Raw genomic sequence first — 23109 nt, 5'->3', positions numbered from 1 at the left:
ATACCATACTCCCACCGCTTAATTCAGGCCGCGTGCTAAAAAGAAAGGAAATTTAAAAAGAAAAAAAGACTTTTTTTTTTTAATTAAACATTTTTTAAAGGTGCATAAATACTAGAAGTTCATATTGGAACTGTGAGATGGCTTCTACAAGCAGAGAACCGAATGTACATCTTGCTGATTATTTTTCAGGTTAGAATGCCAAGCCATGAAATTGGTCACAAATTTTCATTGTTTTTTTCATGTGTTTTTTGCAGTGGGAGTAAAATGGAGAACTGATGCATTTTGGTGAAGTGCTCATTTTTACTTGAATATTGTAATAGCAGTTATAGTTTGTAGTAGTACAAAGATCTTTAGGTTGTTCTTGCTCCCATCATACCCAATTTCACTACTTTTTAAGGCTTTGATTCAGTGATGCACAGCCATTTCTACAAATTACATCCAAGTAGTTAGGCAGAGCTCATAGGCAGCAGGCATTGTGAAGCACTAGGAAGTATTTAGAAGGCAGTTCTGTGAGTTAGAGAGCTGGGCTACTGCAGAAATTTCATGTGAAGGCTGCAATTCTGCTTCCGTTGAAATATGTGGCAAAACTGCCACTGACTTTAATGAGGTCAGCAACTCTTTGGTTGTAAAGGGACTTGAATAAATACCCTTTGTAATTCTTTCCTTGTTTTAGAGGCACTTCATGCTGGCATTTGGGTGCAAATGTCACAATACTGTATTTTTGTTTCAGAACTGTGAAAATAGGTGAATATATCTGAGTCTGTGTGGTCTTTGCAAGAGAAAATTCTGCACCAGCTGTCTCTGCTAGTCTTTGGAGGCTTTGCAGGAGAGAGAGACACCTTATAAAAAGCAAGATAGACATGGCATTTTGTTCCATCTGGAATCTGAGAGCACTGCATCAAGGAGACTTCAAGAGCTAGTTGCTATAGTAATTGCAGTGATGTTTTTCAGAACTTATTTTCTTTGAACACATATTAAAAGTAAAGATTAAGAAAATAAAAGTTGACAGCCTAGGACTCATTTAGCTTTAAACCGTGGCTTGTGTGGAATCTTTTAAATCAATATATGCATATCGGGAAAACTATATAAAATGGAAAGAATGTTCTGTTTCTCCTGCTGCTAAAAGCAAGTTCTTTTTAATAAAAAAAAATAAAAATAAAAATCTAGATTCCTTTAAGATATTACTAGTGCTGGAGTAGGATTAGTTTATGCTTCTGAAGAAGGTGTTAGGGGTGTGTGCATAGATCCCAAGGGAATTCAATTGTTTGTAATGCTTTATAAACAGGCACTGCTACAAGGAGCTTATTTCCTATTTTAGATTACAGCATGGCAAGACATTTCATGTTCTTCTTCCATTTCCTCTCCTGTTCCCCTGTCCAAATGGTCTCTGTTGCAACTCCAGCATGGCTGCTCCAAAAAGGAGCGGAATGTCGCAGTGTTTCCCAGTGTCTGCCCTGACGTTATCTGTCTGTAACACTGGTATTTGGCACTTGACTGGAATTAAATAACTTCGGTACAGTCTAAGCTAAGTGTAAATGTTGAAGTGTGTATACTAAAATGTTGTATGGTGAGAAATGGGGATTAAATCCGGTGATGGGAGAAGCTTTGCCAGGGTTCTGTATGGCCTGCTTGCCAGGGCTCCTCTGAAAGCCCTTGTGCTGTACTGAATAGGAGGCACCCAGAGGTAATCTTCCTTTCCCCTGAAGAGTCTCTGCTGTCAGCTGGAGCGGTTGTGCTGCCTTTTACCTTCACTCATTTCTCTTTAGAAATTAGTATCCAGGAGGTCTTAACTTTTTTTGTCAAACGAGTTGAAAATAGCAACTGTGCTATACTTTTCTGTGTGACTGAGCATAAAAAAAAGTATCTTTTTCTTTCACCATCTGAGCTACAGAGCAGATGTGGTTAAGGAGGGGATTGTTGCATTTTGGTGCAGGTAGGAACAAACCAATGTGGGAGAAATCTCCATAGATGGACGTGCAGCACTGTGCTCATTTGGTGAATACTTGCAGGCCCTGATTCTTATCGTACTTTCCCCAATTTTGAAGATACAGAAGTGTTACTCATGAAGTGAGAGAACGATAGGGACTGATAAACACTTCTTAGTAATAGGCAATGTAATGATAAAAGGACCTTTCTGAACTGTCTACCATTTTCAGTGCATTCTCATTTGAAACCATGAATTGATCCCTGTCCCAGTTTTTCTACTCAGAGCAAAGGCATGGTGTAATGACCAGGGGCAGTAATGCCCAAATGGGGATGTGAGGTCTCAGGCGGAAGAATGCCAAAGCCGCTAACACAGAAGCTGTGTTCAGTTTAACACACATCGGCATGGGGGCTTTGTTGATGCTTTTTCTTTGATGGCTAGAAAAGGGAGTGAACTCATTTCCACATGATAGATATAAGTTGTGGTAGAATTGAATGAAAGGTATCGAGTGACTTGGCGATTTGGCAGTCAGTCTTAGAAACCATACTGTACATGCAGAGAGTGACCTATAAAAGGTGACTTGTGGGAGAAACTGGCAGCTGCTGTCAAATGCATCATAGGGGAACAGTAAGGAAATGACAGATGGAAAAACAAGTGAGAGACTGAATGTGGTAGGGCTTTGAAAGCAAAGATGGAAGTATGATGAAAAAATGAGACTGTTCAGAAGGAAAATGGTAGATGGCATATTTTGGGGAGACAGAAAAAATGCTATGAGGTAATAAGCAATAATAAGAACTTTTGTTTTGACTGTTTGGATCAAGATGTTCTTTTTCCCATTATGTATGATTGACAAGATGGAGAGGAGACCTTACTGTTCAAAGGCTTTGAAGGCAAAATAGAAGGGAACATAATAATGAACTCTGCATTGGAGAGGAGAATGTACATTTAAATATTATGAGACAGATCCTGCACTCATGTTTTCAGTAGCATTCAAAGTCCGAATACTGCTCTGATGGTATGCTATGAGTATATTCAGAGATTGCTGAGTTTCGTTGTACTTCATTTATATTGTCTGTATCTTTTAGTTACAAATCAGTAATTTTGCAAAATCTGTGAGCTGTCATGTTTGGTGAACATTCTTCTGTAATGTTGAAAATACCCTCAAACTTGATTTTGATATAGAAAAATTGATTTTTGTTTAGGACTTTATTTACCTTCTCTCTTTTTTCTCCCCCTCCCCCCCCCCCCCTTATTTAGCTTAATAGTGGATTGAGAAGAATTCAGCTGAAGGGAATGGTGGCTTTCTGCTGAAAGACTTTCTGTAGTTTATGTACTCTTTAGCTGTGTAGAGAAATTGTAGCCAGTACTGGACAGAATTCCTTGTGTTTTGTCCATGGCTCCTGTTTCCCTGTAAGTGGCATTCACGCCTTCTGTCACAGATGAGAATGGTTGCACCCTAAACATGACCTATGTTTTTTTTCTTGTTTTGTGTTCTATTCTTCCTTTTACAGAGAACAGATTTACTTGTTTGCCAATATTTTCATTATTTTACTTCCAATTTTGCATCAGCACCCATGTCATACGCACTTCACAGTTCAGTGTTCTCAAAGGGAACTTGCGTCACGCTAATTAGGAAAAAATAATGAAGCTGAGTTTGAGATGCTTTTTCTTCTTTCTGAAATCAAGCTAACTTTGTTGTTGTGAGTTTCTTCATTTCAACTTCTGTTAGTATTTTCTGGTCCCTGAAAAATACAGTGACTAGGTAACATTACAACCCACATGAATCAAATTATTTCCTGTTTACTTGTCTTCATTGTCCTCACTGACATGCAACTATGATTTAGAAGAATAAAAAACAGAAGTAAAATAGCTTAAAAAAGTGGAGTTGCTAGTGAAGCTCAGAATTAAGTCTTTTGTGGACCGTCTTGGCAATCTTTACTTGTATAGATGGATCAAGACAAAGGGTTCCAAAAACTTTTACATAGGAGTTTAAAAAAAAAAAATAAAAAAATTCAAGCTTGAAAGATTTACCTTTTAAATAGCATAAAGACAACAATAAGACTTAGAGAAATAACTTTTATCCTCAGCTGTTTTTACTTTAAAAAAAAAAATAAATAATATCTCTGGTAAGCTTCTTTCGACTACCCTACTTCATTGAGGCAGAGCACTTACAAACTGTGAATGGCAGTTGTTTCATCTCCTGGGAAGATGTTTAAAGACTTTTAAATCTTTGGAAGGTGAGGGAAAGAAGACAAGCTAGAGAAGAAACAAGGAAGGGAAGAATAAGCTATCTAATCTAGGAGATTTCTGGAAAACCATACTTTGAATAAGTAACTGGTGCATATTTATACTCCTGCAGTTACCCACAGCTGTCAATTTTTTCTCATCTGACTGTGAAATTATGACTTTAGCTGCTTCTTTTGAGAAATGAGGGCCATATCCATATCAACAGGTAGAAATATGATCAAGATGACTTTGTTTTTCCCCCTGGAGTCCTAGGATTCAGTATCTCATTCCAAATGATGTAGACCAAGCCAATGTTAGTCAAAGCAAACCATGCACAGCAAAAAAAAAATAGCACATTTATATTTCTGATAGCAAGATACAGTTTTATGGTCCATTAAAATTACCTACCGGAGGCATTAATTCAATTGGTTCTTGGTCTTGGGTTTGTTTCGGCATCATCTGGAAGGGGGGAAGTTACCGGACAAATGAATCACTAATGTAATTTCCTTTCACATCTGAATTTTCTTTATAGTTAATAAATTGTAAATTTCCTTTATAGTTGTATCAAGTTGGAGTGATGCAATCATTCTGCTATTACCAGTGTTGCAACTCATAAAGATAATGTTGAAAGAAGATGACACTGAAGCGTAAGATGTTAGCAGGAAATCTAAAGATGTTTCCTGTTTTTTGTTAGCAGTGCTGTAAACAGCTGAGTATCTTAAATGCTGGGTTCTGCTGCTTTCCTGGTCACTAGCAGCACAGTCTCCTGGCAGAACAGTAATTAGTTCTCATAACCTTAAGGGGTGTTTGGGCATTAAGGTGCTGTCATAGTATTTGAACAGTTCTTAATATTAAAGATACTTCATTTGTTGAGGGGTACTGGGAGTTTAATTTTTTTTTTTTAATTTTATCATTTTTTCTGCACTTGAACTGAAAAACCATTTGAGAACATTTTGAATACAAATCTGCATCTTCCAAATAGTACAGTTTTAGTCTTTCCATTATTGTATCCTAGAGTCTCCTAGCATGTAAGAGTTTGGCATTGGTTTTATTTTTGGTGAGATCTGGGGAAAAGATTGAGAAGTCAAACTTTAACTGTGCAGCCTGCCAGTTCAGTATTTCTCTTTGCTTGTTCATTTTGTCAGCTTTCACTGTAAGTGCAGTTCATAACACTTTCTAAAAGTGCACGTAATTTATATTCTTAAGGTTCCTTTTTTAATGTATAATTAAAGAGTTAGTGTAATATTGTTCTGATGTACCCATTTCTCAACAGTGGGGTATTTGTGAAAACACTTTCCAAATGAGGCAGCCATCTATAGTCTATGGTAATCAGCTGTGATGGGACGGAGGCAGCTGGTTTCTTAATACTTTGATTGCAGTATTAGTTTGTCTCAGATTCTGAAAACCTGTCTGATCCTGTTAATGTGTTTGGTGAAGTTAGTGGAATAAATTAGTTGTTGTCTTAAGACTCCAAAACGTTCAGGTTATGAGCTGTTCATTTTCACTGTGCTTGTGGACCTTTTTTTAATGCCATGTTCTAAAAATGTTTAAAAAAAAAAAAAAAAAAGGACTTAAATTCATTTAACATTGGAAGGATTTGTAACTTAATCACCAGAAATAGTTCTTATCTGGCTAATCACCATGTCAAGTAATTCAGACTCAGATCAGGATCTATTAGTTAGATGTAGCAAATAGGATTTCCGTTATACAAATGATGCTTATATTTGAGTATTAATGTTTCTTCATAAACAAAATAGTTGAACAGAAAAATACATGTGAAAGCATGTTTTGCCATGTTATGCTCTAATTTTCAGAGTAGAGCCAGCTTGCTCAAAAGAAAGTATAAGAATTAATAAGTCTGATCTGAATTTCTTAAGCTGCTGTTTAAAGGTTTGTTGCAAGTTACATTGCTTTCTAATGTTTTTACTTCAAATTAAATATAGAAGTTTGTCTTACTCAGTTCATAAACTATTAATATCGTTCGTAGTGGCTGACAACATTTTTGATTGTAGTTTTCTTTCTAGAGCCATCTAAACCAAACAAGTAATACTTGTCCAGTGTTCCTGTGTACCAGAAGGCTAAGGTCTTTCAAAAAAGCCAAAAGTTTGGAGGGGAAAAAAATGTATTTTTTTCTGTTAGATAAGGTTTGTCTTTGTTGCTTCCTTCTTCTTCCCATAGCCGAGATGCTATTTGTGCTTATTTCCTGCCAGTAGACCACATCTAGTTCAGAACGTGTGTGAACTCCAGAGGTCATGGACAAGTGCTCCCTGTGCCTGTGGCGGGGAACTGGGCGGTGTGTGGAGCAGCCCCTACGAGGGGTCTCTGTGCTCACCATCTGTGCATTCTAGGCTGTGGCCTCACTTGCTAATGGCCTCAAAAACTTGATGTTTGCTGCTCTTATATCTTGCAAGATGTTTTAACCCATGCTATCTGAGCGGGGTGTGGGCTTAGGATGGTCTTAAGAGCATAATTGTAGTCACCGTTCTCATGTGTGTAATAGAAAATGTGAAACAGATGGATCGCAGCCTTCTCTTTAGGTGTCTGTGTTTTGGAGGACTCTCTCTTCCATGTTACATGCCATTAGCCTGGGAACGCTGGTACGGGGGGCAGTTGTGACAGGCGTAAAGCCATCAGCTAAGGGCAAGGACCTTCAAATGGAAGAAAACTGAAATGACAGAACAGTCAACTAGGATCATTGAAAGCAAACTTATCTTTGTGAAAAATTAGTGGCTTTTTTTGTTTTGTTTCCTTCTGCCCTGAAGTTTGTTTCTGTGGTGTGAGCCACAGTACTTCAGTTCCACAGACAGGAAATCCTTGAAATGAGTGTGTTCAGCACTGGTTTGTCTGCATGTACCAGCTGTTCCCTTTTTAACTACATAGCTTTAGAAGCCAGAAATTAAGGAAAAGCTTGTTTTTACTTGATGCTGACTTTTATCTCTGTGGAACGTTTGCTAAAGTTGGCTTTTATCATCGTCTTGGCTGATGTAGTTATTGGTATAAGGAAGATTTAAATATGAAACAATGCATAAAGAAAATACATGAATCTATTTAAAATAGTTTAGTGCTGTGGCCATGAATTTCTAACACCATAGCGTAACATCAAGAAATATATGAACGATGCCTCTGTTCAGAGGGCTGGTAACTTTGGGGTTTGTCAGAGGTCACTGTTTTCTGGTTTTGCCCATTTCAACAAACACATGAAGATACATAAGTATCTTGAGCTCGCAGTTCTTTCCATACCTCCTGTCAGGTGAGGAAGGTGGTGCAGAAATGTTTGAAGTGGGTCCCAGTTCTTGCAGCAGCCTGCAGCCTTAGTCCTCATTAGCGCTCTGTAAGTCAGCTTTCATCTTACATTGGCTATGTCTAAGGGACCTGGGAGTAGTTGTGCTGTATTGTTGGTTTGTGGGATGTTCTGTGGCACACCAACAAGTTATCTTGAAGGTAAGGGCTTGAGAGTTTTTGAACTGACAGGTATATTTTTGTGGAATTCCAAAAAAACTGAGAGCCTTGGCACACTTGGAAAGCAGAGCAGCATGAAAGCTTGTTTCTGCCTTCTGCTCTCTTGTCATTTGTCTCAGGGTTTAAGATTTCAGAGCCAAATAGACTACATTTCTGTAGTCAGCCAAAAGGTAACGTAATGTGTATTACTGAGGACAAAATACAATTACTTTTTTGGATCTTAATTTCATTATACCTTCAAATCACAGAAAGTTTCCCCATTTTCAGATGTTTCAATATATCACCAGTAGTGTAAACTTCCTACAAATGCTATAAGGAGAACTTTTGTAACATACTGTGAAGGACAGACAGTATGGATACTGTCTTGCTCCAAATTGAAGATACTGAAAAGTATTCCAGAGAATCTTTGTCATAATATACCCAGAGGAAAAGGCATCTGAGCTTACAAAGAAAGTGAGTGTAGCCACATAGCCGTAAGCAATACCCAGCAACTGACTTTTTTCAGTGCAATTTGAAATAGACTTTAAAATAATGGATTTTGCTCTGGAAAGTTTGTTACATCTTATTTTGGGGAGAAATACCACATCATTAGTTTGCTTTACTGTTGCTTTTGCTGCAGAGTTTCCTGTGTTATTCCATGCAAATATTTCAGTTTGACAGCCCAGATAAACAGAAGCCAGACACTCATACCCAGAAAAAATCCCTGAACTCCAGTCTAGGGCAAAGATAAAGAATCCAGGCTCTTTCAGCTCTGTGAGTAGACATTGACCAGTGGACAAGATTATGTGTGTCTAAGACTGTGATGTTTTCTGTTCTGACATAATTGCTTAACAGAAACATTAATATTCTTACTTTTCTCTGAATACAGACATAGTTATTTAGGAAGTGAGCAATATTAAAAAGAAAGGAAAAAAGATGAGGAAAAAATGCTAGGTTTGTTTAAATCCTGTAACGTGCTGTTTCACGCTTTCAGAAGATTAATGTAGGCTGGGATTTTTCCAGGAGGCCTGGAGGAGTTGGATGTCTAAAATCCCATGGAGTCAGTGAAAGCCAGCTACTTACTTCCCCATTTTTTCCGCAAATCTAGGCTTAAATGGCCTTGAGTCTGTGTTGTAAGACCTACTTACATAATGTTGAAGTTATGTATTAAAGCTGGCTTACAAAACCTTTTTTTGTTTTTTACTTATACCATTTTCTTTTGACCAACACAGTTAGCGCTTGAGTAGATTCTTTCTGAGCTGATTGATGTACATGCGCAGACTACGATTCCTATCAGCTCATAAGATAAGCAACTGTTTCATCTTGAGATAAGGTGATGGGAGAGCAAAAGGCTGTGCAGATTGGACAATTTGATGTGAAAACATTTGATTTGAACACCTCCCAGCAAATCTGCTTCTTCAAATTCAGTTAAAGCTCTAAGACTGTTGCAAAAAGCAAGCAGTAGGACTCCAGAGCAATTTCTTTTTGTGTTGTCCTCCACTAATATATTTAGTCTCCTTCAGAAGTGAGTGTTAAACGTGTTCCCTGATTTGATACTTCCACAGTATCTAATAGTCTAACCATTTGAGTTTGGTACTTTTTAATGTTGTAAGATTTGACAACTTCTCAAAAGCCTGTTTGAGTAGGCTTGTATCTGTGCATTGACACACAGGATGTGCTGGCTGAATGTGCTTTAATAGGGAATGAGAAGTTTTTTGGAAATTGTTGTAAGCTGCCTGTAAGTTGCAATCTGAGTATTTTGAGGCAATGAAAGTGAATGTTAACATATTATAGTTTTTATTTTATTTCTTAAACACTGCAAAAAATAAATAAAAGTATGAAAGAAAAACTGAACAAATACATGCAAATACGTGCAAAGCCTCTAAGTGAAAAACTGTGATTGAACGTTGTCAGTATTGTGTCATCATTGAGTCAAGATAACGTTATCTTTTTTAGCATGCCAGCTTTTCACTGCTAGCCACTGATACACTAGGAATTTCATGGTGGTCAGACTGATGGCATTCCTCCACTACCTGTTTGTTACATGCACTTCCTTTTCATTGGCTTGTGAAAAATTGATGGTAAGTTAGCATAGGGAAAGAAGATGGAAGGGGGAACCTACTGAGCTAAACAGACTTACAGTAAAAATGTATGTCCTCAGTGTATACCAGCAGTGCATAATAACAGAAGCTTAAAGAATCATCTAGGACTGTAGCTTCTTGTTCAGACATGTATTTTCTGGAAGAAGTTGTGAAGGGAGGTAGGGCAAAGTAGAGGTAATAGAAGGACATGTTGATAGGGCTGTCATTTAGACTTTAGGATACTTGATTTTAATTCTCTAGTGTATCCTCCTGTGACCCTGGCTGAGTCAATGTGATATCTCTTTGTTAGATTCAGCTTGATCTCGTTCTTGTGCCAAATAAAAAATGCCAAAACCTCATGATGTAAACCACGAACCAGTATTAACTCTGCTGCTGCTTCAAATTTGCTTAAGATGATTGATTTTTGCCTCATCAGTTTTTATGCTGGAACACAGGTATTGTTAGCTTTCTTGCGACTGTTGTGTAGGCAGTTTAATCACTGTATCCTGTGCTCATGCTAGGTGGATCAAAACAAATTTTGTGGCAGTTCATGACTCACATGGGGTTTGCACGGCAAAGTGGTCTGGTTGTCCTCTGAAACATTTAGAAAGTTGAGGAAAAAATGCACTGAAAGAGTGCATGGACAGTAAGCTCAGCTACCTGCTGCTTAAAGTCTGCCGATGTGTGTGGACTGCATAATGTCAGCTGCTAGCAGTAAATCTCTGCTGTCCTGTCTCTCTCCCTCAGGGCTGCTCTCACTTAAGCTGGGACCTTCTAAGGTAGCGCTTCCTTTTAGAGTAAATTTAAGGGAAGGGAGAGCAAGGCCTTCATTGAAGAACTTGAATTATGTACTTTTTGGCCAATCCATGCTTCCCTATTTATGTCAGTTGTAATTCATGAAATCCCTTGTATGGTGAATGCGGGCTGCAAAGAGAATGTGTGTTGGGGGCAGGCTGGCGGTGAGGCTCTTTGCTCTGGGTCAGCCCAGTTCAAGAGGAGGCCACGATTCGTGTGCTGCCGTGATGGTGCCTGAGTGGGAAACAAGCTGTGAAGCCTGTATACATTATGCTGCCAAGTGACCTGGTTCTGTTTTATTCCTTTAGTCACCTGAAGGCAGCAGACCGCCGGTACTTCTGAATGCAGTTGGTATACCAGTTTGTGCAAGGACTGATTAAGGATACAACAGGGAAAAGTTGGCATCGCTGTTGTTGCTGATAGTGTTTATCAGCAGACAGCACTGTGCTAGGAAGCAACTAAAGGGAAAAGAGATTTTAAAATTGCTTACTTTCTTAAAGACTAGATTGAGGAAAATGAAAGATCAAAGTGCAGAAAAAAAGGCACTTGAATTTTCTAGTATCAAATGATTTTAAGAGAAAAGGGTCTTACAACGAGCATAAATGATTTAATCATATGTGTGCTCAGTTACTTCATCACTTGAAAATGGATATCAGTGCTAGCAGTCATTTTAGTTTTGGCACCAGTCCTCAATCAAAGCCTGGCTTCATGTAATTGCCAGCATTTGAAACTGATATGTTGTACAGCAAAAGCAGAGAAAACCAAAATAACTTTTGTCAATGAAGACTAGGAACGTGCAATATTGTGAATAGATTATTCCAGATTTTAACGTTAAGTATAAACTGTCAGGGGTTTGTTGTCATCATGTATTTTTCAGTGTATCTTGAGGTACATACTATGTCTTGTAAGACATTGGAGGAAATTGTAATGATTGTGATGTTTATTTCCTCACATTTTTAGAAGGAGACAAAAGTTTGTAACTGCAAGTGTAACTTTCTGAGGCACCTTTACTTTCCTGCTTCCCTCCTGGGATTTCCTTCTGCATTTTGTCCTCCCAAGTTTCCCTTCTTTCTTACTGCTTCTCTTTAGAATATGAATACAGCATTTGTGTTTACACAGCCTATGATGAGAGCCTCTAGAACAGATCTTCCCCATAAGTCAGTGGTCTGTGTTTTCCTGGCTGGGTGTTACATGGTGCTGCTTATGACCTCTTACTCAAAAAGTCCCCAGGCCATTTATGTTGGTTTTAGACCTTTACGCTCACATTCCTAGCTCTCAAGCAGGAAACTTGCTTCCCTTCCTGACCAGTCAATCCCGAATTCTACAGCATATTCAATTAAATGTGCTACAAAACAGTATTTTGGAAGCGTAAGTATGGGGAAGATCACAATCAATTCAGTTTTTTTCATCCCAGTTCATGAGTATTAAAGATGGTGTGCAGAAGAACATCTAGTTTCAAAAGACGTCTGCATGTGACATTTTCCTGCAAGTGTGTACATGTTCAGATTTATTTGTAGTTAGAGTCTCTCTAAGGAGAAAAAGATGAAAAAGGCATTAGTGAAGAACATGCTAGGTAATGATTTCGTCAAGGTTCTTTTTCTCCCTACATCATGTAAGAACACAGCTGTCAGTAGTTGAAAAGATACTGTCAAAGGAGCCTCCTGATATACTTTCAGGTGGTATTTTAATCACCTTTGTTTTGCTAGCTTGCATTCTGAGGACACGTGCTATCTCATAACCCAGCCTCTAGGGTGAAGATGCTGCCCCGGATTGTACACATGAAAGAACTTCACAGAGAGCTGGCAGGATTGAAGTAAAAGAACTTGTATGTCTTGGCCCTTCTGATTAAAATCTCACTAATTAAAAGGACAACTTACAGGAAAAAAATCTTAATCATTTCAAAAAATCTGTTGCAGCCTAATGAGGTTCCCAGTTGAATGCATAGTGGCCTATATTTAAATAAATCCTGTTAAAGGCAAGCAAATGTTCAGAATCCTTTTCCTTTTTTTTTTTTTTTTTTTTTTAATTTCCAATTCCACACCTACGTGGTCACACGCAGTTGGACTTAATTAACAAAATGGCATCTATATGTCTCTGATGCCAGCAAATCTGTTTGCCAAGGTTATGTGCAAATCTATCTTCTGATAACAAGCTCAGATTCTTTAATTCATGATTTCTACATCATGAAATGCATTGGCTGACATTGATTGTAGAGCTGAAAATTCTGGTGTTTATCCTGACAATTAGAACAGAGAGTAAAATAATTCTCTGTAGCATTTCCTTCCTTTCCCCTTCCCTCTACACTTGATGCAAGTTCCATATACAGCACTGAATAGATGTAAGGACAGGAAAGGTTGATTAAATACTAATGGAACCGGCTTCCTATGCTATTAATAAAAACATGAGTCATGTTTCAAGGATTTGCAGTTGGATGCCTGTAACTGTTGGTATTTCTGCTGTAATTGTTTTCAGTAATTATGTTCTCCAAAAACACAGAAGTATGAGCGTATTAGTATATTGTAAGCAGTAGCAACGTATACATCTGTATAAATTCATTGTAGTGTAGATGAATCATATTCATAGCATGTAAGATTTCTGACACAGTAGGTACACTAGTAAATTCATTTTTATTTTATTTTTTCAACTCTTTGCTGTCCAGAATTACGTCCCTCTATAGAACATAGTGGGAGTAAAAGAATGGTCCAGGGAAACTATTGTTAATTCTTACTTCCTTCAGGAACTTAGGGAAATAGTTTAACTTGGTCTGATTCCCCATTCTTCTGTCAGAATATGGCAGTAAGGTTTTGGTGTCTTCGAAAAGTCTGTTACAGTGTGTGTGATCATCAGGTGCAGCAGGAACAACACCAGACAAGAAAGCTGAGTGCACGTAGTGTTCCTTAGGTTACTTACTTGAGCACCCGGTTTAATGCTGCTCATGTTTTAAACATGAAACTTTGAAACTAGCTTTGTAAAGTTCATTTTTGCATGAAATAGAAATGTAAAATAGGCTGGGAAAACCAACTTTTTTCTTCTTTTTTTTTTTTCCTTTCTGTGATAAGGAGGTAAAGCGCTTGCTCCACTTTTTGGGAATGGTGCCTCTCATTCTTGTTTTGGTTGGAAATCCCTGCTGGATGAGAGAACTGAATTTTGAGCTAACTTCATTATTTTTATTAAATTATTTTGTTATAGTTTGGCACACAAGTTCAAGGGAAATGGAAAATAGGCATTTCAAATCTTTTTTACTAGTTGTTCAAATTTTACTCTTTTGTCCCTTTCATCATTAGCCCCATCTATTTCCAGTTGTCTGAAATGGCAAATTTTTCAGTGGTTTATGACATGTAAGCACTCCCTTGTCATTTGTTTGAAAATCTCACTGCATGTGTTATTGAAAGTGAATTAGAAAAGATCTGAATGTATGAGTTCTGTGTGACAAAAAAATCACATTTTTTAAATGACAGTGAAAGCCTCAAAAATCCTTCTTCTTACATACTTTAAAAAAAGTTTTTTTTTCCCCATTTTGGCAGTAGCGTTTAATGTGACTTCTTCCTTTTCTTTGTAATTTCAGAAACATGGAAATTATTACTTTTATTGCATACTGATTGATCAGATAGTTTTGATTTAAGTACAGTGAACGCTCTCCAGAGGACTCTTCCCCGCCACCCCACTTTCTCAACCAAAAAAGGTTGTTCATTTGATCCAGTAGGTGTGGAATCTTTGGAAGAACATACACATATTTGGCATTTTTTTCTTTGTTATGTTTTAGCCCTAGCGATGAAAGAGTTGTTATAGACTTCCACATTAATTAGAGCAACTGCAGTCCAGATGAATGGTTTTAGTGCAGTTGTTTTCATGATGCTTAGCTTGTGCAGGAGTAAAAAGATGAAGGGGGCTGTGACAGGGTTGCTACGGGATATCTCTTAATAAGAGGAGAGCTCTGAAAAATGGCTTCAGCAGTGCTACCGACACCTTGAAAACGTGTTCCACTGCTTGCCCTGGTGCTAGGTGTCGGGTTTGTTAGCAGAGCGCAGAGCTGGGCATTTCCAGTCGGAGGAGATGCTTAGCTTAACCTGTAAATGGCCCCTTTGTTTCACTGGTTTGAAGACGCAGAGAGGTGTCTGAGGCCCAGCTCAGCCTGCACCTGGCTCGACTCTTGGCCCCTGAGCAGACCGAAGCTGACAGAAAAGGTTGGCTACGAGGAGCACGCCTACAGGCAGAGGAGCAGCAGCATTGTGCATGAAGACTGAGACTTCTGTTGAAATACAACTTAGAACAGACACCCCAGCACCCTCATGTTTTTTCATAGTGACACCTCCATTTTTGGTGAAGGAAGGTTTTAGGCAAACTCATGTAGGCTAGTGAACTGCTTCCAGGGCCTGACTTCAGGTTTTCCAATACTAAAAGTTTTTGGAACTGACTTGTTCCACTGACTGGCAGAGTGAAACTGTATTACCAGATTCCCAGAGCAGGAATGTGCAGAAACCGTGCAAGGAAATTGAAGTGACTCATCTATTCTGTGGTTCTTCCGGATGGTTTCTCGAGATCTGAATGTCCCACCCAATTCTCCTTGGCCTTAGAACTGCAACAATGAACCTACACAGACCATAGAAAAAACTCCTGCTCCCCAGATGTTCCAAGCCATCAGGGAAGGGGCAGAGTTCAGCAGAGTGTTGCTGTGGGTACTGCTCCCATAGGGGCTGTGCTACTCTCAGTTATAATCGATGCATGAATGTGCAGAGGTCAGGGTGAAAACTCTAGTTCTCGGGTATGTAACCTTTATTAGCATTGGAAAAGTTTCCCGCTGAGATCATCTGGCATTAAACTGTGGCAAGTGAACTTGCATTTTTATTGGCATGCTAGAAAACTGATAAAGACAGGCACTTATATGCTGTCGTTTTCTCATGCTTACCTCTTCCTTACCTCTGCAGATATTGTACATTTTCTTCTAATCAGAAAAACCTTTGGTAGTGATGATTGTTTTCTGTAGTGTGCAGTTGGGACAGCATCAAGCACAACAGTTAACAACTTGTGTTTTTACAAGTGGCTTTGTCAAGCCCTTGCCTCTCAAACGTGATGCTAATAGGTAGCTAGAAAAGTGAAAAAGTGAAGAGTCCAGAAAAATAGTAGTTGAAGTGGTCTATGCCTCAGGACATGTTGTACCGTATAAATTTGTTTGTGGAAAATAAAATAATAATAATGATAACAACAACAGTAATTCCTCCCACTCCCTCCTGCTTAGTTCTGAGAGAAAGCTTTTTTTTTTCTTTTTTTCTTTTTTTTAAATCAATTGAGGTATTATGAAACTGGTCTTTTCTTGGAATTCCATGGAGTTTTAGTTTCCCCCCCAAAAAATTATAATTAAAAAAAAAAAAAAAAAACCAAAAAAATCCATAAAATAAGACAGGTTTTGATAACCAAATCTGCCTGATTTTGATAATCAAATCTGTTCTGTACATTCAGTTCTTTTTAATCTATTTTCCCCAATAAGTGCAAATCATGGAAGCTCATCCTGTAGCAATTTGAGCAGTCAGTAAACAAGCAACAACACGAGTGACCTTCGTCCCATTCTGCTATTGCACTCAACTGATTTAAAAACCTTCATAGTATCCCTTGGAGCAGATGCATCATGTTTCATAAGAACCTGTGGTTCTGTCCTATTCCGTTCTTGAAAATTATATGTCAGTGGTAATCTTTTTCCTTTCTGATTTTCAAAGTTAGACAGCTCCTGTTCTCTTGCAGTAGTGGATTGCTACCCTTTCCTACATTATTTCTTGTCCAGCCCTGAGTCGTGGAGCAGGGAATGTAGGACAGATGCTTCGCGCCTGGCATACTCAGCTGTTCCTGAGAATAAAAGTACTGCGTGCTACTGGCAAGGGCTGCTTGAGGCAGCGCATACTGGATCTTAAAATATGACCTTCTTGTCCTCAGTAACTCAATTAATTCTACTCGTTTAGAAAGAAAGAGTTAGATCTGAAATTTGTGCAACTGAGTTTCTCAATGTACAGCTCCTGCTTTTAATGAATGAATGCCTCAAAGCTCAGGTTGCAGATGTAAAGGATAAGTTGTACACTGATCAGTGCATAGGAAGGCAAATGAATAGCGTAGCCCAGGTTAGTGCTGTGTGTGGAGCTGCAAGTGATTGAATTACAGTGGAATTAAGAAGTTCCTGTCACGTCCACTGAGAGTTGTACTGCTACTAAACTGACCTGCTCAACTGATCATATACACCCCACCAGACCATTAAAAAGCACACTAAGTTGTGCTGTTTTAATTACTGATGCTGCAGAATGAGCTAGGAGTCGCTGTCAGATGGCTTCTCTCGATAGTATAGCTATTTATAGTTGCCTCAGCAAAAGAGAATATTGAGTTTTGACTCTTCAATGAATAGCAGCAGCTTTACAAGTGAGACACATATCTGAATCTAGATCTCGTTTTGTCTTTCTGTTACCAAATCATCTGCACCAATAGTACAATGAAACAGCATTTTTGCAGTAAGTCTGCCTTGCTGAAACTCAGCAAGGAGTTTCATCTTTGGAGTTGATGCTGCAAAATGACAAAACAAATTCTCAATGAGGAACTATTTTGCAGGTAGCCAGTACCTTTAGTAATTGACAGTAATATTCTACAATTTTATTTTAAGTTCAGAATCACTTTTCCCAAAATACCACTTGTTACCTACTCAACCTTGTATTTTTCTGCTCCCAATGCTTTCACATGAGTCTACGAGCAGGATGAAGTCTACTCGTTGAGATGCATAGTGCATCTGAGATGGGGTCTTTGCAGAGCTGTACTTCTGAATAACATTTATTGTGTTACATCTGATTTTCCAAGCATTTTATAAAATCATATCCTAGTGAAGAATGAAAATAGTCTAAATAACATATTCACTACAAATGTAGGATTTCTTTTTCTTGGACTTGTTTTTCTAAAGACTTTGTTATTTGAATGTGTTTTTTCTCCCTAGAGAAAAGATGATAGAGGCCTATCAACTTGGTTGAGTCCTTTACTGAAGGCAACATAAACAAAAATTCCCACAGTAATTTTGTGTAAAACATCTGACTTTTTAGGATACTCAATTTTTGAAGCTTGTCAATCAAATATTCTTAAAATCAGTGTGCTCTCTGTGATTTTTTTTTTTTAATTAAATAAAAAACTCAAGGATTTTCTCAGGTGATCATGTGTATTAACTTTTGTGCTCTTTTGGTACATAAGGTCTTCCTGCTGGATGTTCTGTGGGGATAGCCTTTGTACAGCTTTGCTCTTACACTCAGTGTTCCACAGATTCATTGGTTGGAGTGTATGGATTTCACTCAGCTGTTTGTATTTCTGCTGGTGGTTATAAATGTTGTGTGAAATAGCCCAAATTAGTGGGCTGCTGAGGAAAAAGAAGTCAGTGCAACAGATGGAAAAAATGTGGAAAAAAATAGCGGTCAGTGAAGGGAGAACATGACACTGTGATAAGGTAGCACTGGGTTGGATGGCACTCTGAACAAGGTTGGCTTAGTTTACAACCTGGGAAGAATTAAGTAACTCGTGTTTGGAGAAGAAACCAGCTAACAGTTGCATAACTTACTCTTGTGAACAAATGATGCAGGCTGTGCAATGAAATTTTCTTCAAACATTTGCAGATCTATTTTGAAACAGCATCTGAGGTTTTTCTGACCTCTTTATAGAAGTAACTTCAGGATTTTTATCCTGAAGTTGGAGTACAGTTTAAAGAATGAAAATTTGTAGTCCATGATGTTGTGAAACATAGGTTTCCAGAAGACAGTAGTCTTCCTGTAATTAAAGCTAGAATTTTATGAATGAAGTCAGTGACAAAAAATATTTTTCTTTCTTTGTCTAAAGCTGCGCAGAGTGAGGAGCGGCTGTGTGCATTTAAGGACCCGTATCAGCAGGACCATGGAATCAGTGAGAGCCGAATCTCCCAAGAGAATGGCACCATTTTGTGCATGAAAGGCAGTACCTGCTATGGACTTTGGGAAAAAACACGGGAAGGAGACATACATCTGGTAAAGCAAGGTATGTGACATTTTGTGGTAAGTGCGCTAGTTTTTGCTACTCTTCAGCTTTTTGTGATGCAGCAAATAAATCTGAGGATGCTCTTCTGCAAAATTGGTTGTTTTGTTTGTGCAATGTAATTAGACTTCCCATTTAGCAATTTTGAAAATGAACAGGAAGTTTTTTGAAATAAACTATTTCTGAAAGAGATTAAAGAGCACGGTATACAGTTAAAGGAAATAAAACACATATTACTCGTTGTTTAGGACGTCCAGAGGAAGATACCTGTCTTGAGTGTACTTTAGTATACTTATTGATATTATGATAAATTCAAAAGTGAATGTCTTTTTAAAAACGTACATTTGGGTTGATTGGATGTTTGTTTACAAAGGGAACTGCAGCTCTAGAACAAAACTGTGCCATACTATTTCTTAATTCATTATTCTTTTGTTGAGAGCATGATGGCAGGAAGGGGTGGAATGTCATGCAGTTGCTGAAGGTGAGCTTTGATTTCCATTTTCAGGGACTCTGCTAGGTTATTTGGGTACAAGTTAATGTAGTATAATGTATGAACAGAATGAAAACCAGTGACCAAACATGTGCAGTTCAGTTTGGTTGCTTGCTTCTGCCCCTACTCTGCCTTCTTCTGTTCCAGGCACTTGTTCATAAACAATGCTTAACTGTCATTGGCTGTATTTGAGAAGGGACAATTGCTGTAGGAAAACAAAGCCCGCACTAAGCAGGAAATAAGTTGTGGTAGAAGATTCCAGTAAGATTCCAGTTGACAATGAGAAGGACGGAATTGTTAGAAGTTGTGCCAGAAGCACCAAATTATTGATGTGGTCTTGTTTTCCAGCTGTTAGAAGACAACTAAGTTACAGTTTTGTCTTGGCTGTGGATCAGATGGTAGTGGTATTGTCTTGGTATCAGAGAAGTGGGGAATAGGATATATTTGCTTAGAATGCTCAAGAACTCAGGTTTTGTCATACTGGGGTAAACACCTTTAATGTTGATCTGTACCACTGCCTCTGTTTCTTCTCCTTGACTATCGCAGATTCTGAAAGAAATTATCAGTTGTTGGTTTAAAAGATAGTAGTGAAATCATGAAACAAATTATGATAACTGTTTCCGCTCCATTGCATCATATAATTCAGTATTGTATGGTACTGATTTTTATAGGTGTGCTTAAATTGTCCATGCGATAAAATTAATTTAATTAATTTAATGCCCCCTATACAAGAATGATTATAATTTACCTCTGTTTACAGGATGCTGGTCTCATATAGGAGACCCACAGGAGTGTCACTTTGAGGAGTGCATAGTTACAACCACCCCTTCCTTGATTCAGAATGGAACATATCGGTTCTGCTGTTGTAGCACTGACTTATGTAATGTCAACTTCACTGAAAACTTCCCACCTCCTGACCCAACTGATACAACACCTTACAGTAAGTCAGAGGTTTCAGTTTCTGTCATTTCATGGTTGAAGTCATTTAGAGAATGATTTTTCTTTTGTGCACTGTAAAATATGAAACGTGACCTTTCTAACGCAGCAGAAATGCCAAACAGATCTTTTCCATGTGAAGTTTAATGTGTTTATTTATTCCATGGTGCTCTGCAAAGAATGAGTTAAATGCTTACAAGTATTTGTTTAGGAAACTGCTGAATGCATATTATGTTTACTAAAGTGCTCTCTAATCTTGGGTGCTTGGGTGTTTGGGTGCCTAACTGCAGAAGCCTGTGGGAATATTCAGAAGAATTCAGACTTGACTTAAAAACGAGCTAGGAAGTTCATTAAAATTATGGCACATTTGAACAGTCTTCCACATCTATTCAGTTCTGTTTCATGGAACAGTCCTAAGAGAAAGTGATCAGGCCGCATAGATTCTCTCTAACAGTCTTACAGTCCTTTGAAATCTGACTTTTCTTTTGTATACCTCTGAGATTAACTTTGACTTAACAATCAAAGAGTACTAGTTTGAGCAATTTAGTTTTCATTCAAATTAGATTATCTATATTTTTATTTATTATAAAGTGAACATAGTGCGTTGATCCAAATCAATATATTATCCAAATCAATATATTAACCCCGAAACCTCATATTTCAGAATGAGGGTCATGACTTACAGACGCTCTGTGATGCTGCCTTCCGAGCATTAAGAAACACAGTTGTTTAACCTAATGTAAACTTCTGGATAGCCTTTTCTAAATACAAACTGTGAAGGAGAAATTGAATAGTGGCAGGCTTGTAAATGGTAATGCAACTGCTTCAGCATATTGAAAGTTCTTTGTCATAGGAAAGTGGTTTGTGAAATGAAGATGACTTTAATGGGATGGTATTTACAGCAAGAAAAAAGCAGTTTGTATTTAGGAATGATAATTCAAAGAATTTGCATAGTGATGATGTTGATGCCTTCAAAAGTAGTTGTAGGATAGAGTTTTTATAAGCAGTTTTGGGCAAAAATGAGGGCCTGGCATGTTAATGAGAAAAAAAGAGAAGTAACCTTTTATTGGGAAAATGCACCAGGTAAAGTGAGCTGGCAAGATGTATGGCAACTTTTGTCTGATAATACTATTTGTACAGTAAGCATCACTGTTTGGAACTTTTGTCAGAGCTCAGTACTGTACAGAACAAGACATTGCTTGACTCTGGTAATAGCTGTGTGATAGAGCTCCTCAAATATGACTGGTGTTACTGCTGTGCAGGAAATTCAGACAGGAAGGAAAAAAAGCATGTAGTTCCTTTTCCCTATCTATCCTCCACAGTAGGGAGATAAAGTTTTTATAAAACAACTTGTGTTTGTGCTTCTCTAAGGGTAAAAATTACGGTCTGAATTAATTTATTTCATGATAACATTTCCAAATAATTTTTAGATTGAACTTCTAATACTAAAAAAAGCCTAGCCTGACTTGCAAAGTGAGAGGAAAAACATTAAATGTGTAACACAGTCCTCAATTCACCCAGCTGCAATTGAGTGTTGCAGCATACATTTCTGCTGACTGAAACTGTTTTATGTTATTGTGTTGCCTCCCATTTTCATAATATGCAAATTTTGTTTTAGGCATAAGCAAAGTAGGTTGCTTTCTGACACAGTTGTTTGCCTGTGTTATCTGTGCTAGAGATGGAGATTGCCTGTTCCAGCACGAAGGATGGCCTTATTTACTATTCTGATACTTTATTTATAAAACTCTACTGCTGCATTTGTTGGAGACTGGGCTGCTTCTGGCAGTGTAAATTCCATACGCATTCAGCACTGTGGAGGCAGATGTTCTAGAAAGTTAGAAGTATGAACAAGGAAAAAGGCTTCCCCATAAACTCCTGCAGTTTCTCTGAACTGGAGTTTGACTGTCCCTTTCCCAGCCCTCTTAACTCTTTCTAAAACCCATTTTGATGCTGTCCTCAATACTGAGGACAAAATTATTGCACAAGTCCTATGGAAAATCTTCTCTTTATTTCAGTATAACCTCTGAATTATACATATTCACCTATATTTCTTTAATAAAATTTTAAAAATATTGTATGTGGAAAAGATCTTCAATGACATAAAATAAGCTTCTTGGACTGATAGAACTGTATTTATCTTGATGATGCTATAAATTTCAAGGCATGTTTGAATAGTATGTGGTTAATTGTATGAAGCCTAATGATTTCAGCCAACAGTCAATCTGTAGGATCTGTGCAAACTGTTAAACTCTTGAGATAAAGCTATCCCCCAAAAAGAATAAAATACGAATTTGTATGATCACTTGGTTGTTACATAGGACAGATAACAGTAGCTCGTTGAAAGATGTAGCTAGAATATAGATGATTCAAGACTAGAAGTTAATTAGAATTTTTAGACATGTTAAATACAACAAACCATTGTTCTCATAAAATTCACGAAGTCTTCTCACAAAAATTACACTTAATTTTTATGTCTTTTAGGATATAAAAAAAATTTGTATCATAACCATATCTTCATGGAATGGAGTACGTTCTTTTTGTGTAGGTTAATTCTCATTTTGTCAGAACACAAATATGGAAGATCCATCCTATCTTGTAAGAAAACACTTATAAACATGACAAATAAGGTCGAGGTCGAACTGGTTTTTGAAGCCTTAATTTTAATCCTTTCCACTTCTTAATTTGCAGGTGGTAAGCAGTCATACATTTGAGTAGTCATAATATTATTTTGTTCTATCTTAAAAGTAACCTGGAAAGATTCAAGTAGTTATTAGTTGATTGGCTGTCCCTCCAGATAGAATTTTGCAAATGCTGTAGGATGCTGTGTAGTCTAGAGACCACAGTCTTGAGATATTAAAAATGAAAAGATTCGGTTAGCTGATTCCTGAATTAGCAGAAGTAGCCTGGTATTCGTTTCAGATCTGAAGATTTTACCTGTGTAGTTTAGGGCTACTTAAGTGCAGAAGTTTCAGAATTAGCTTGCATCCTCAGCTCTCACTTTTCAGTCAGAGTGGGTGGAAGTACTTTCTCGTGCTTTGAGAAATTACCCCAGGTAGATTCATTATTCTTACATCTGTTTTCACAAAAAGAGCTCCACCATCTTACATTCAGTAAGTATCTGTATATACCCTCTAACTCCACTTTGAAAGGGCCAGCTATTTCTTTGGGTAAATGTTTTGAAATTTATTTACTCATTGTCTTTG

General features: G+C 37.8%; 1 protein-coding gene across 1 annotated transcript in view; it reads left to right on the top strand.

Annotated features, from left to right (window-relative positions):
- The window catches only part of BMPR2 (bone morphogenetic protein receptor type 2), a gene marked incomplete at both ends in the record, with an annotated part of 95289 nt that overhangs the window by 31240 nt on the left and 40940 nt on the right, over positions 1-23109 (top strand). Inside the window, 2 exons of the mRNA XM_079539173.1 lie at positions 18310-18483; positions 19731-19910. Coding sequence (XP_079395299.1) covers positions 18310-18483; positions 19731-19910 — 354 coding nt within the window. The remainder of the gene's footprint in view (positions 1-18309; positions 18484-19730; positions 19911-23109) is intronic.

This window comes from Tetrao urogallus (assembly GCF_951394365.1).
Source record: "Tetrao urogallus genome assembly, chromosome: 8".
Classification (NCBI taxonomy): Eukaryota; Metazoa; Chordata; class Aves; order Galliformes; family Phasianidae; genus Tetrao; species Tetrao urogallus.
Note: the sequence above shows the minus strand (reverse complement) of the source record. Positions and strands in the feature narration are given on the sequence as shown.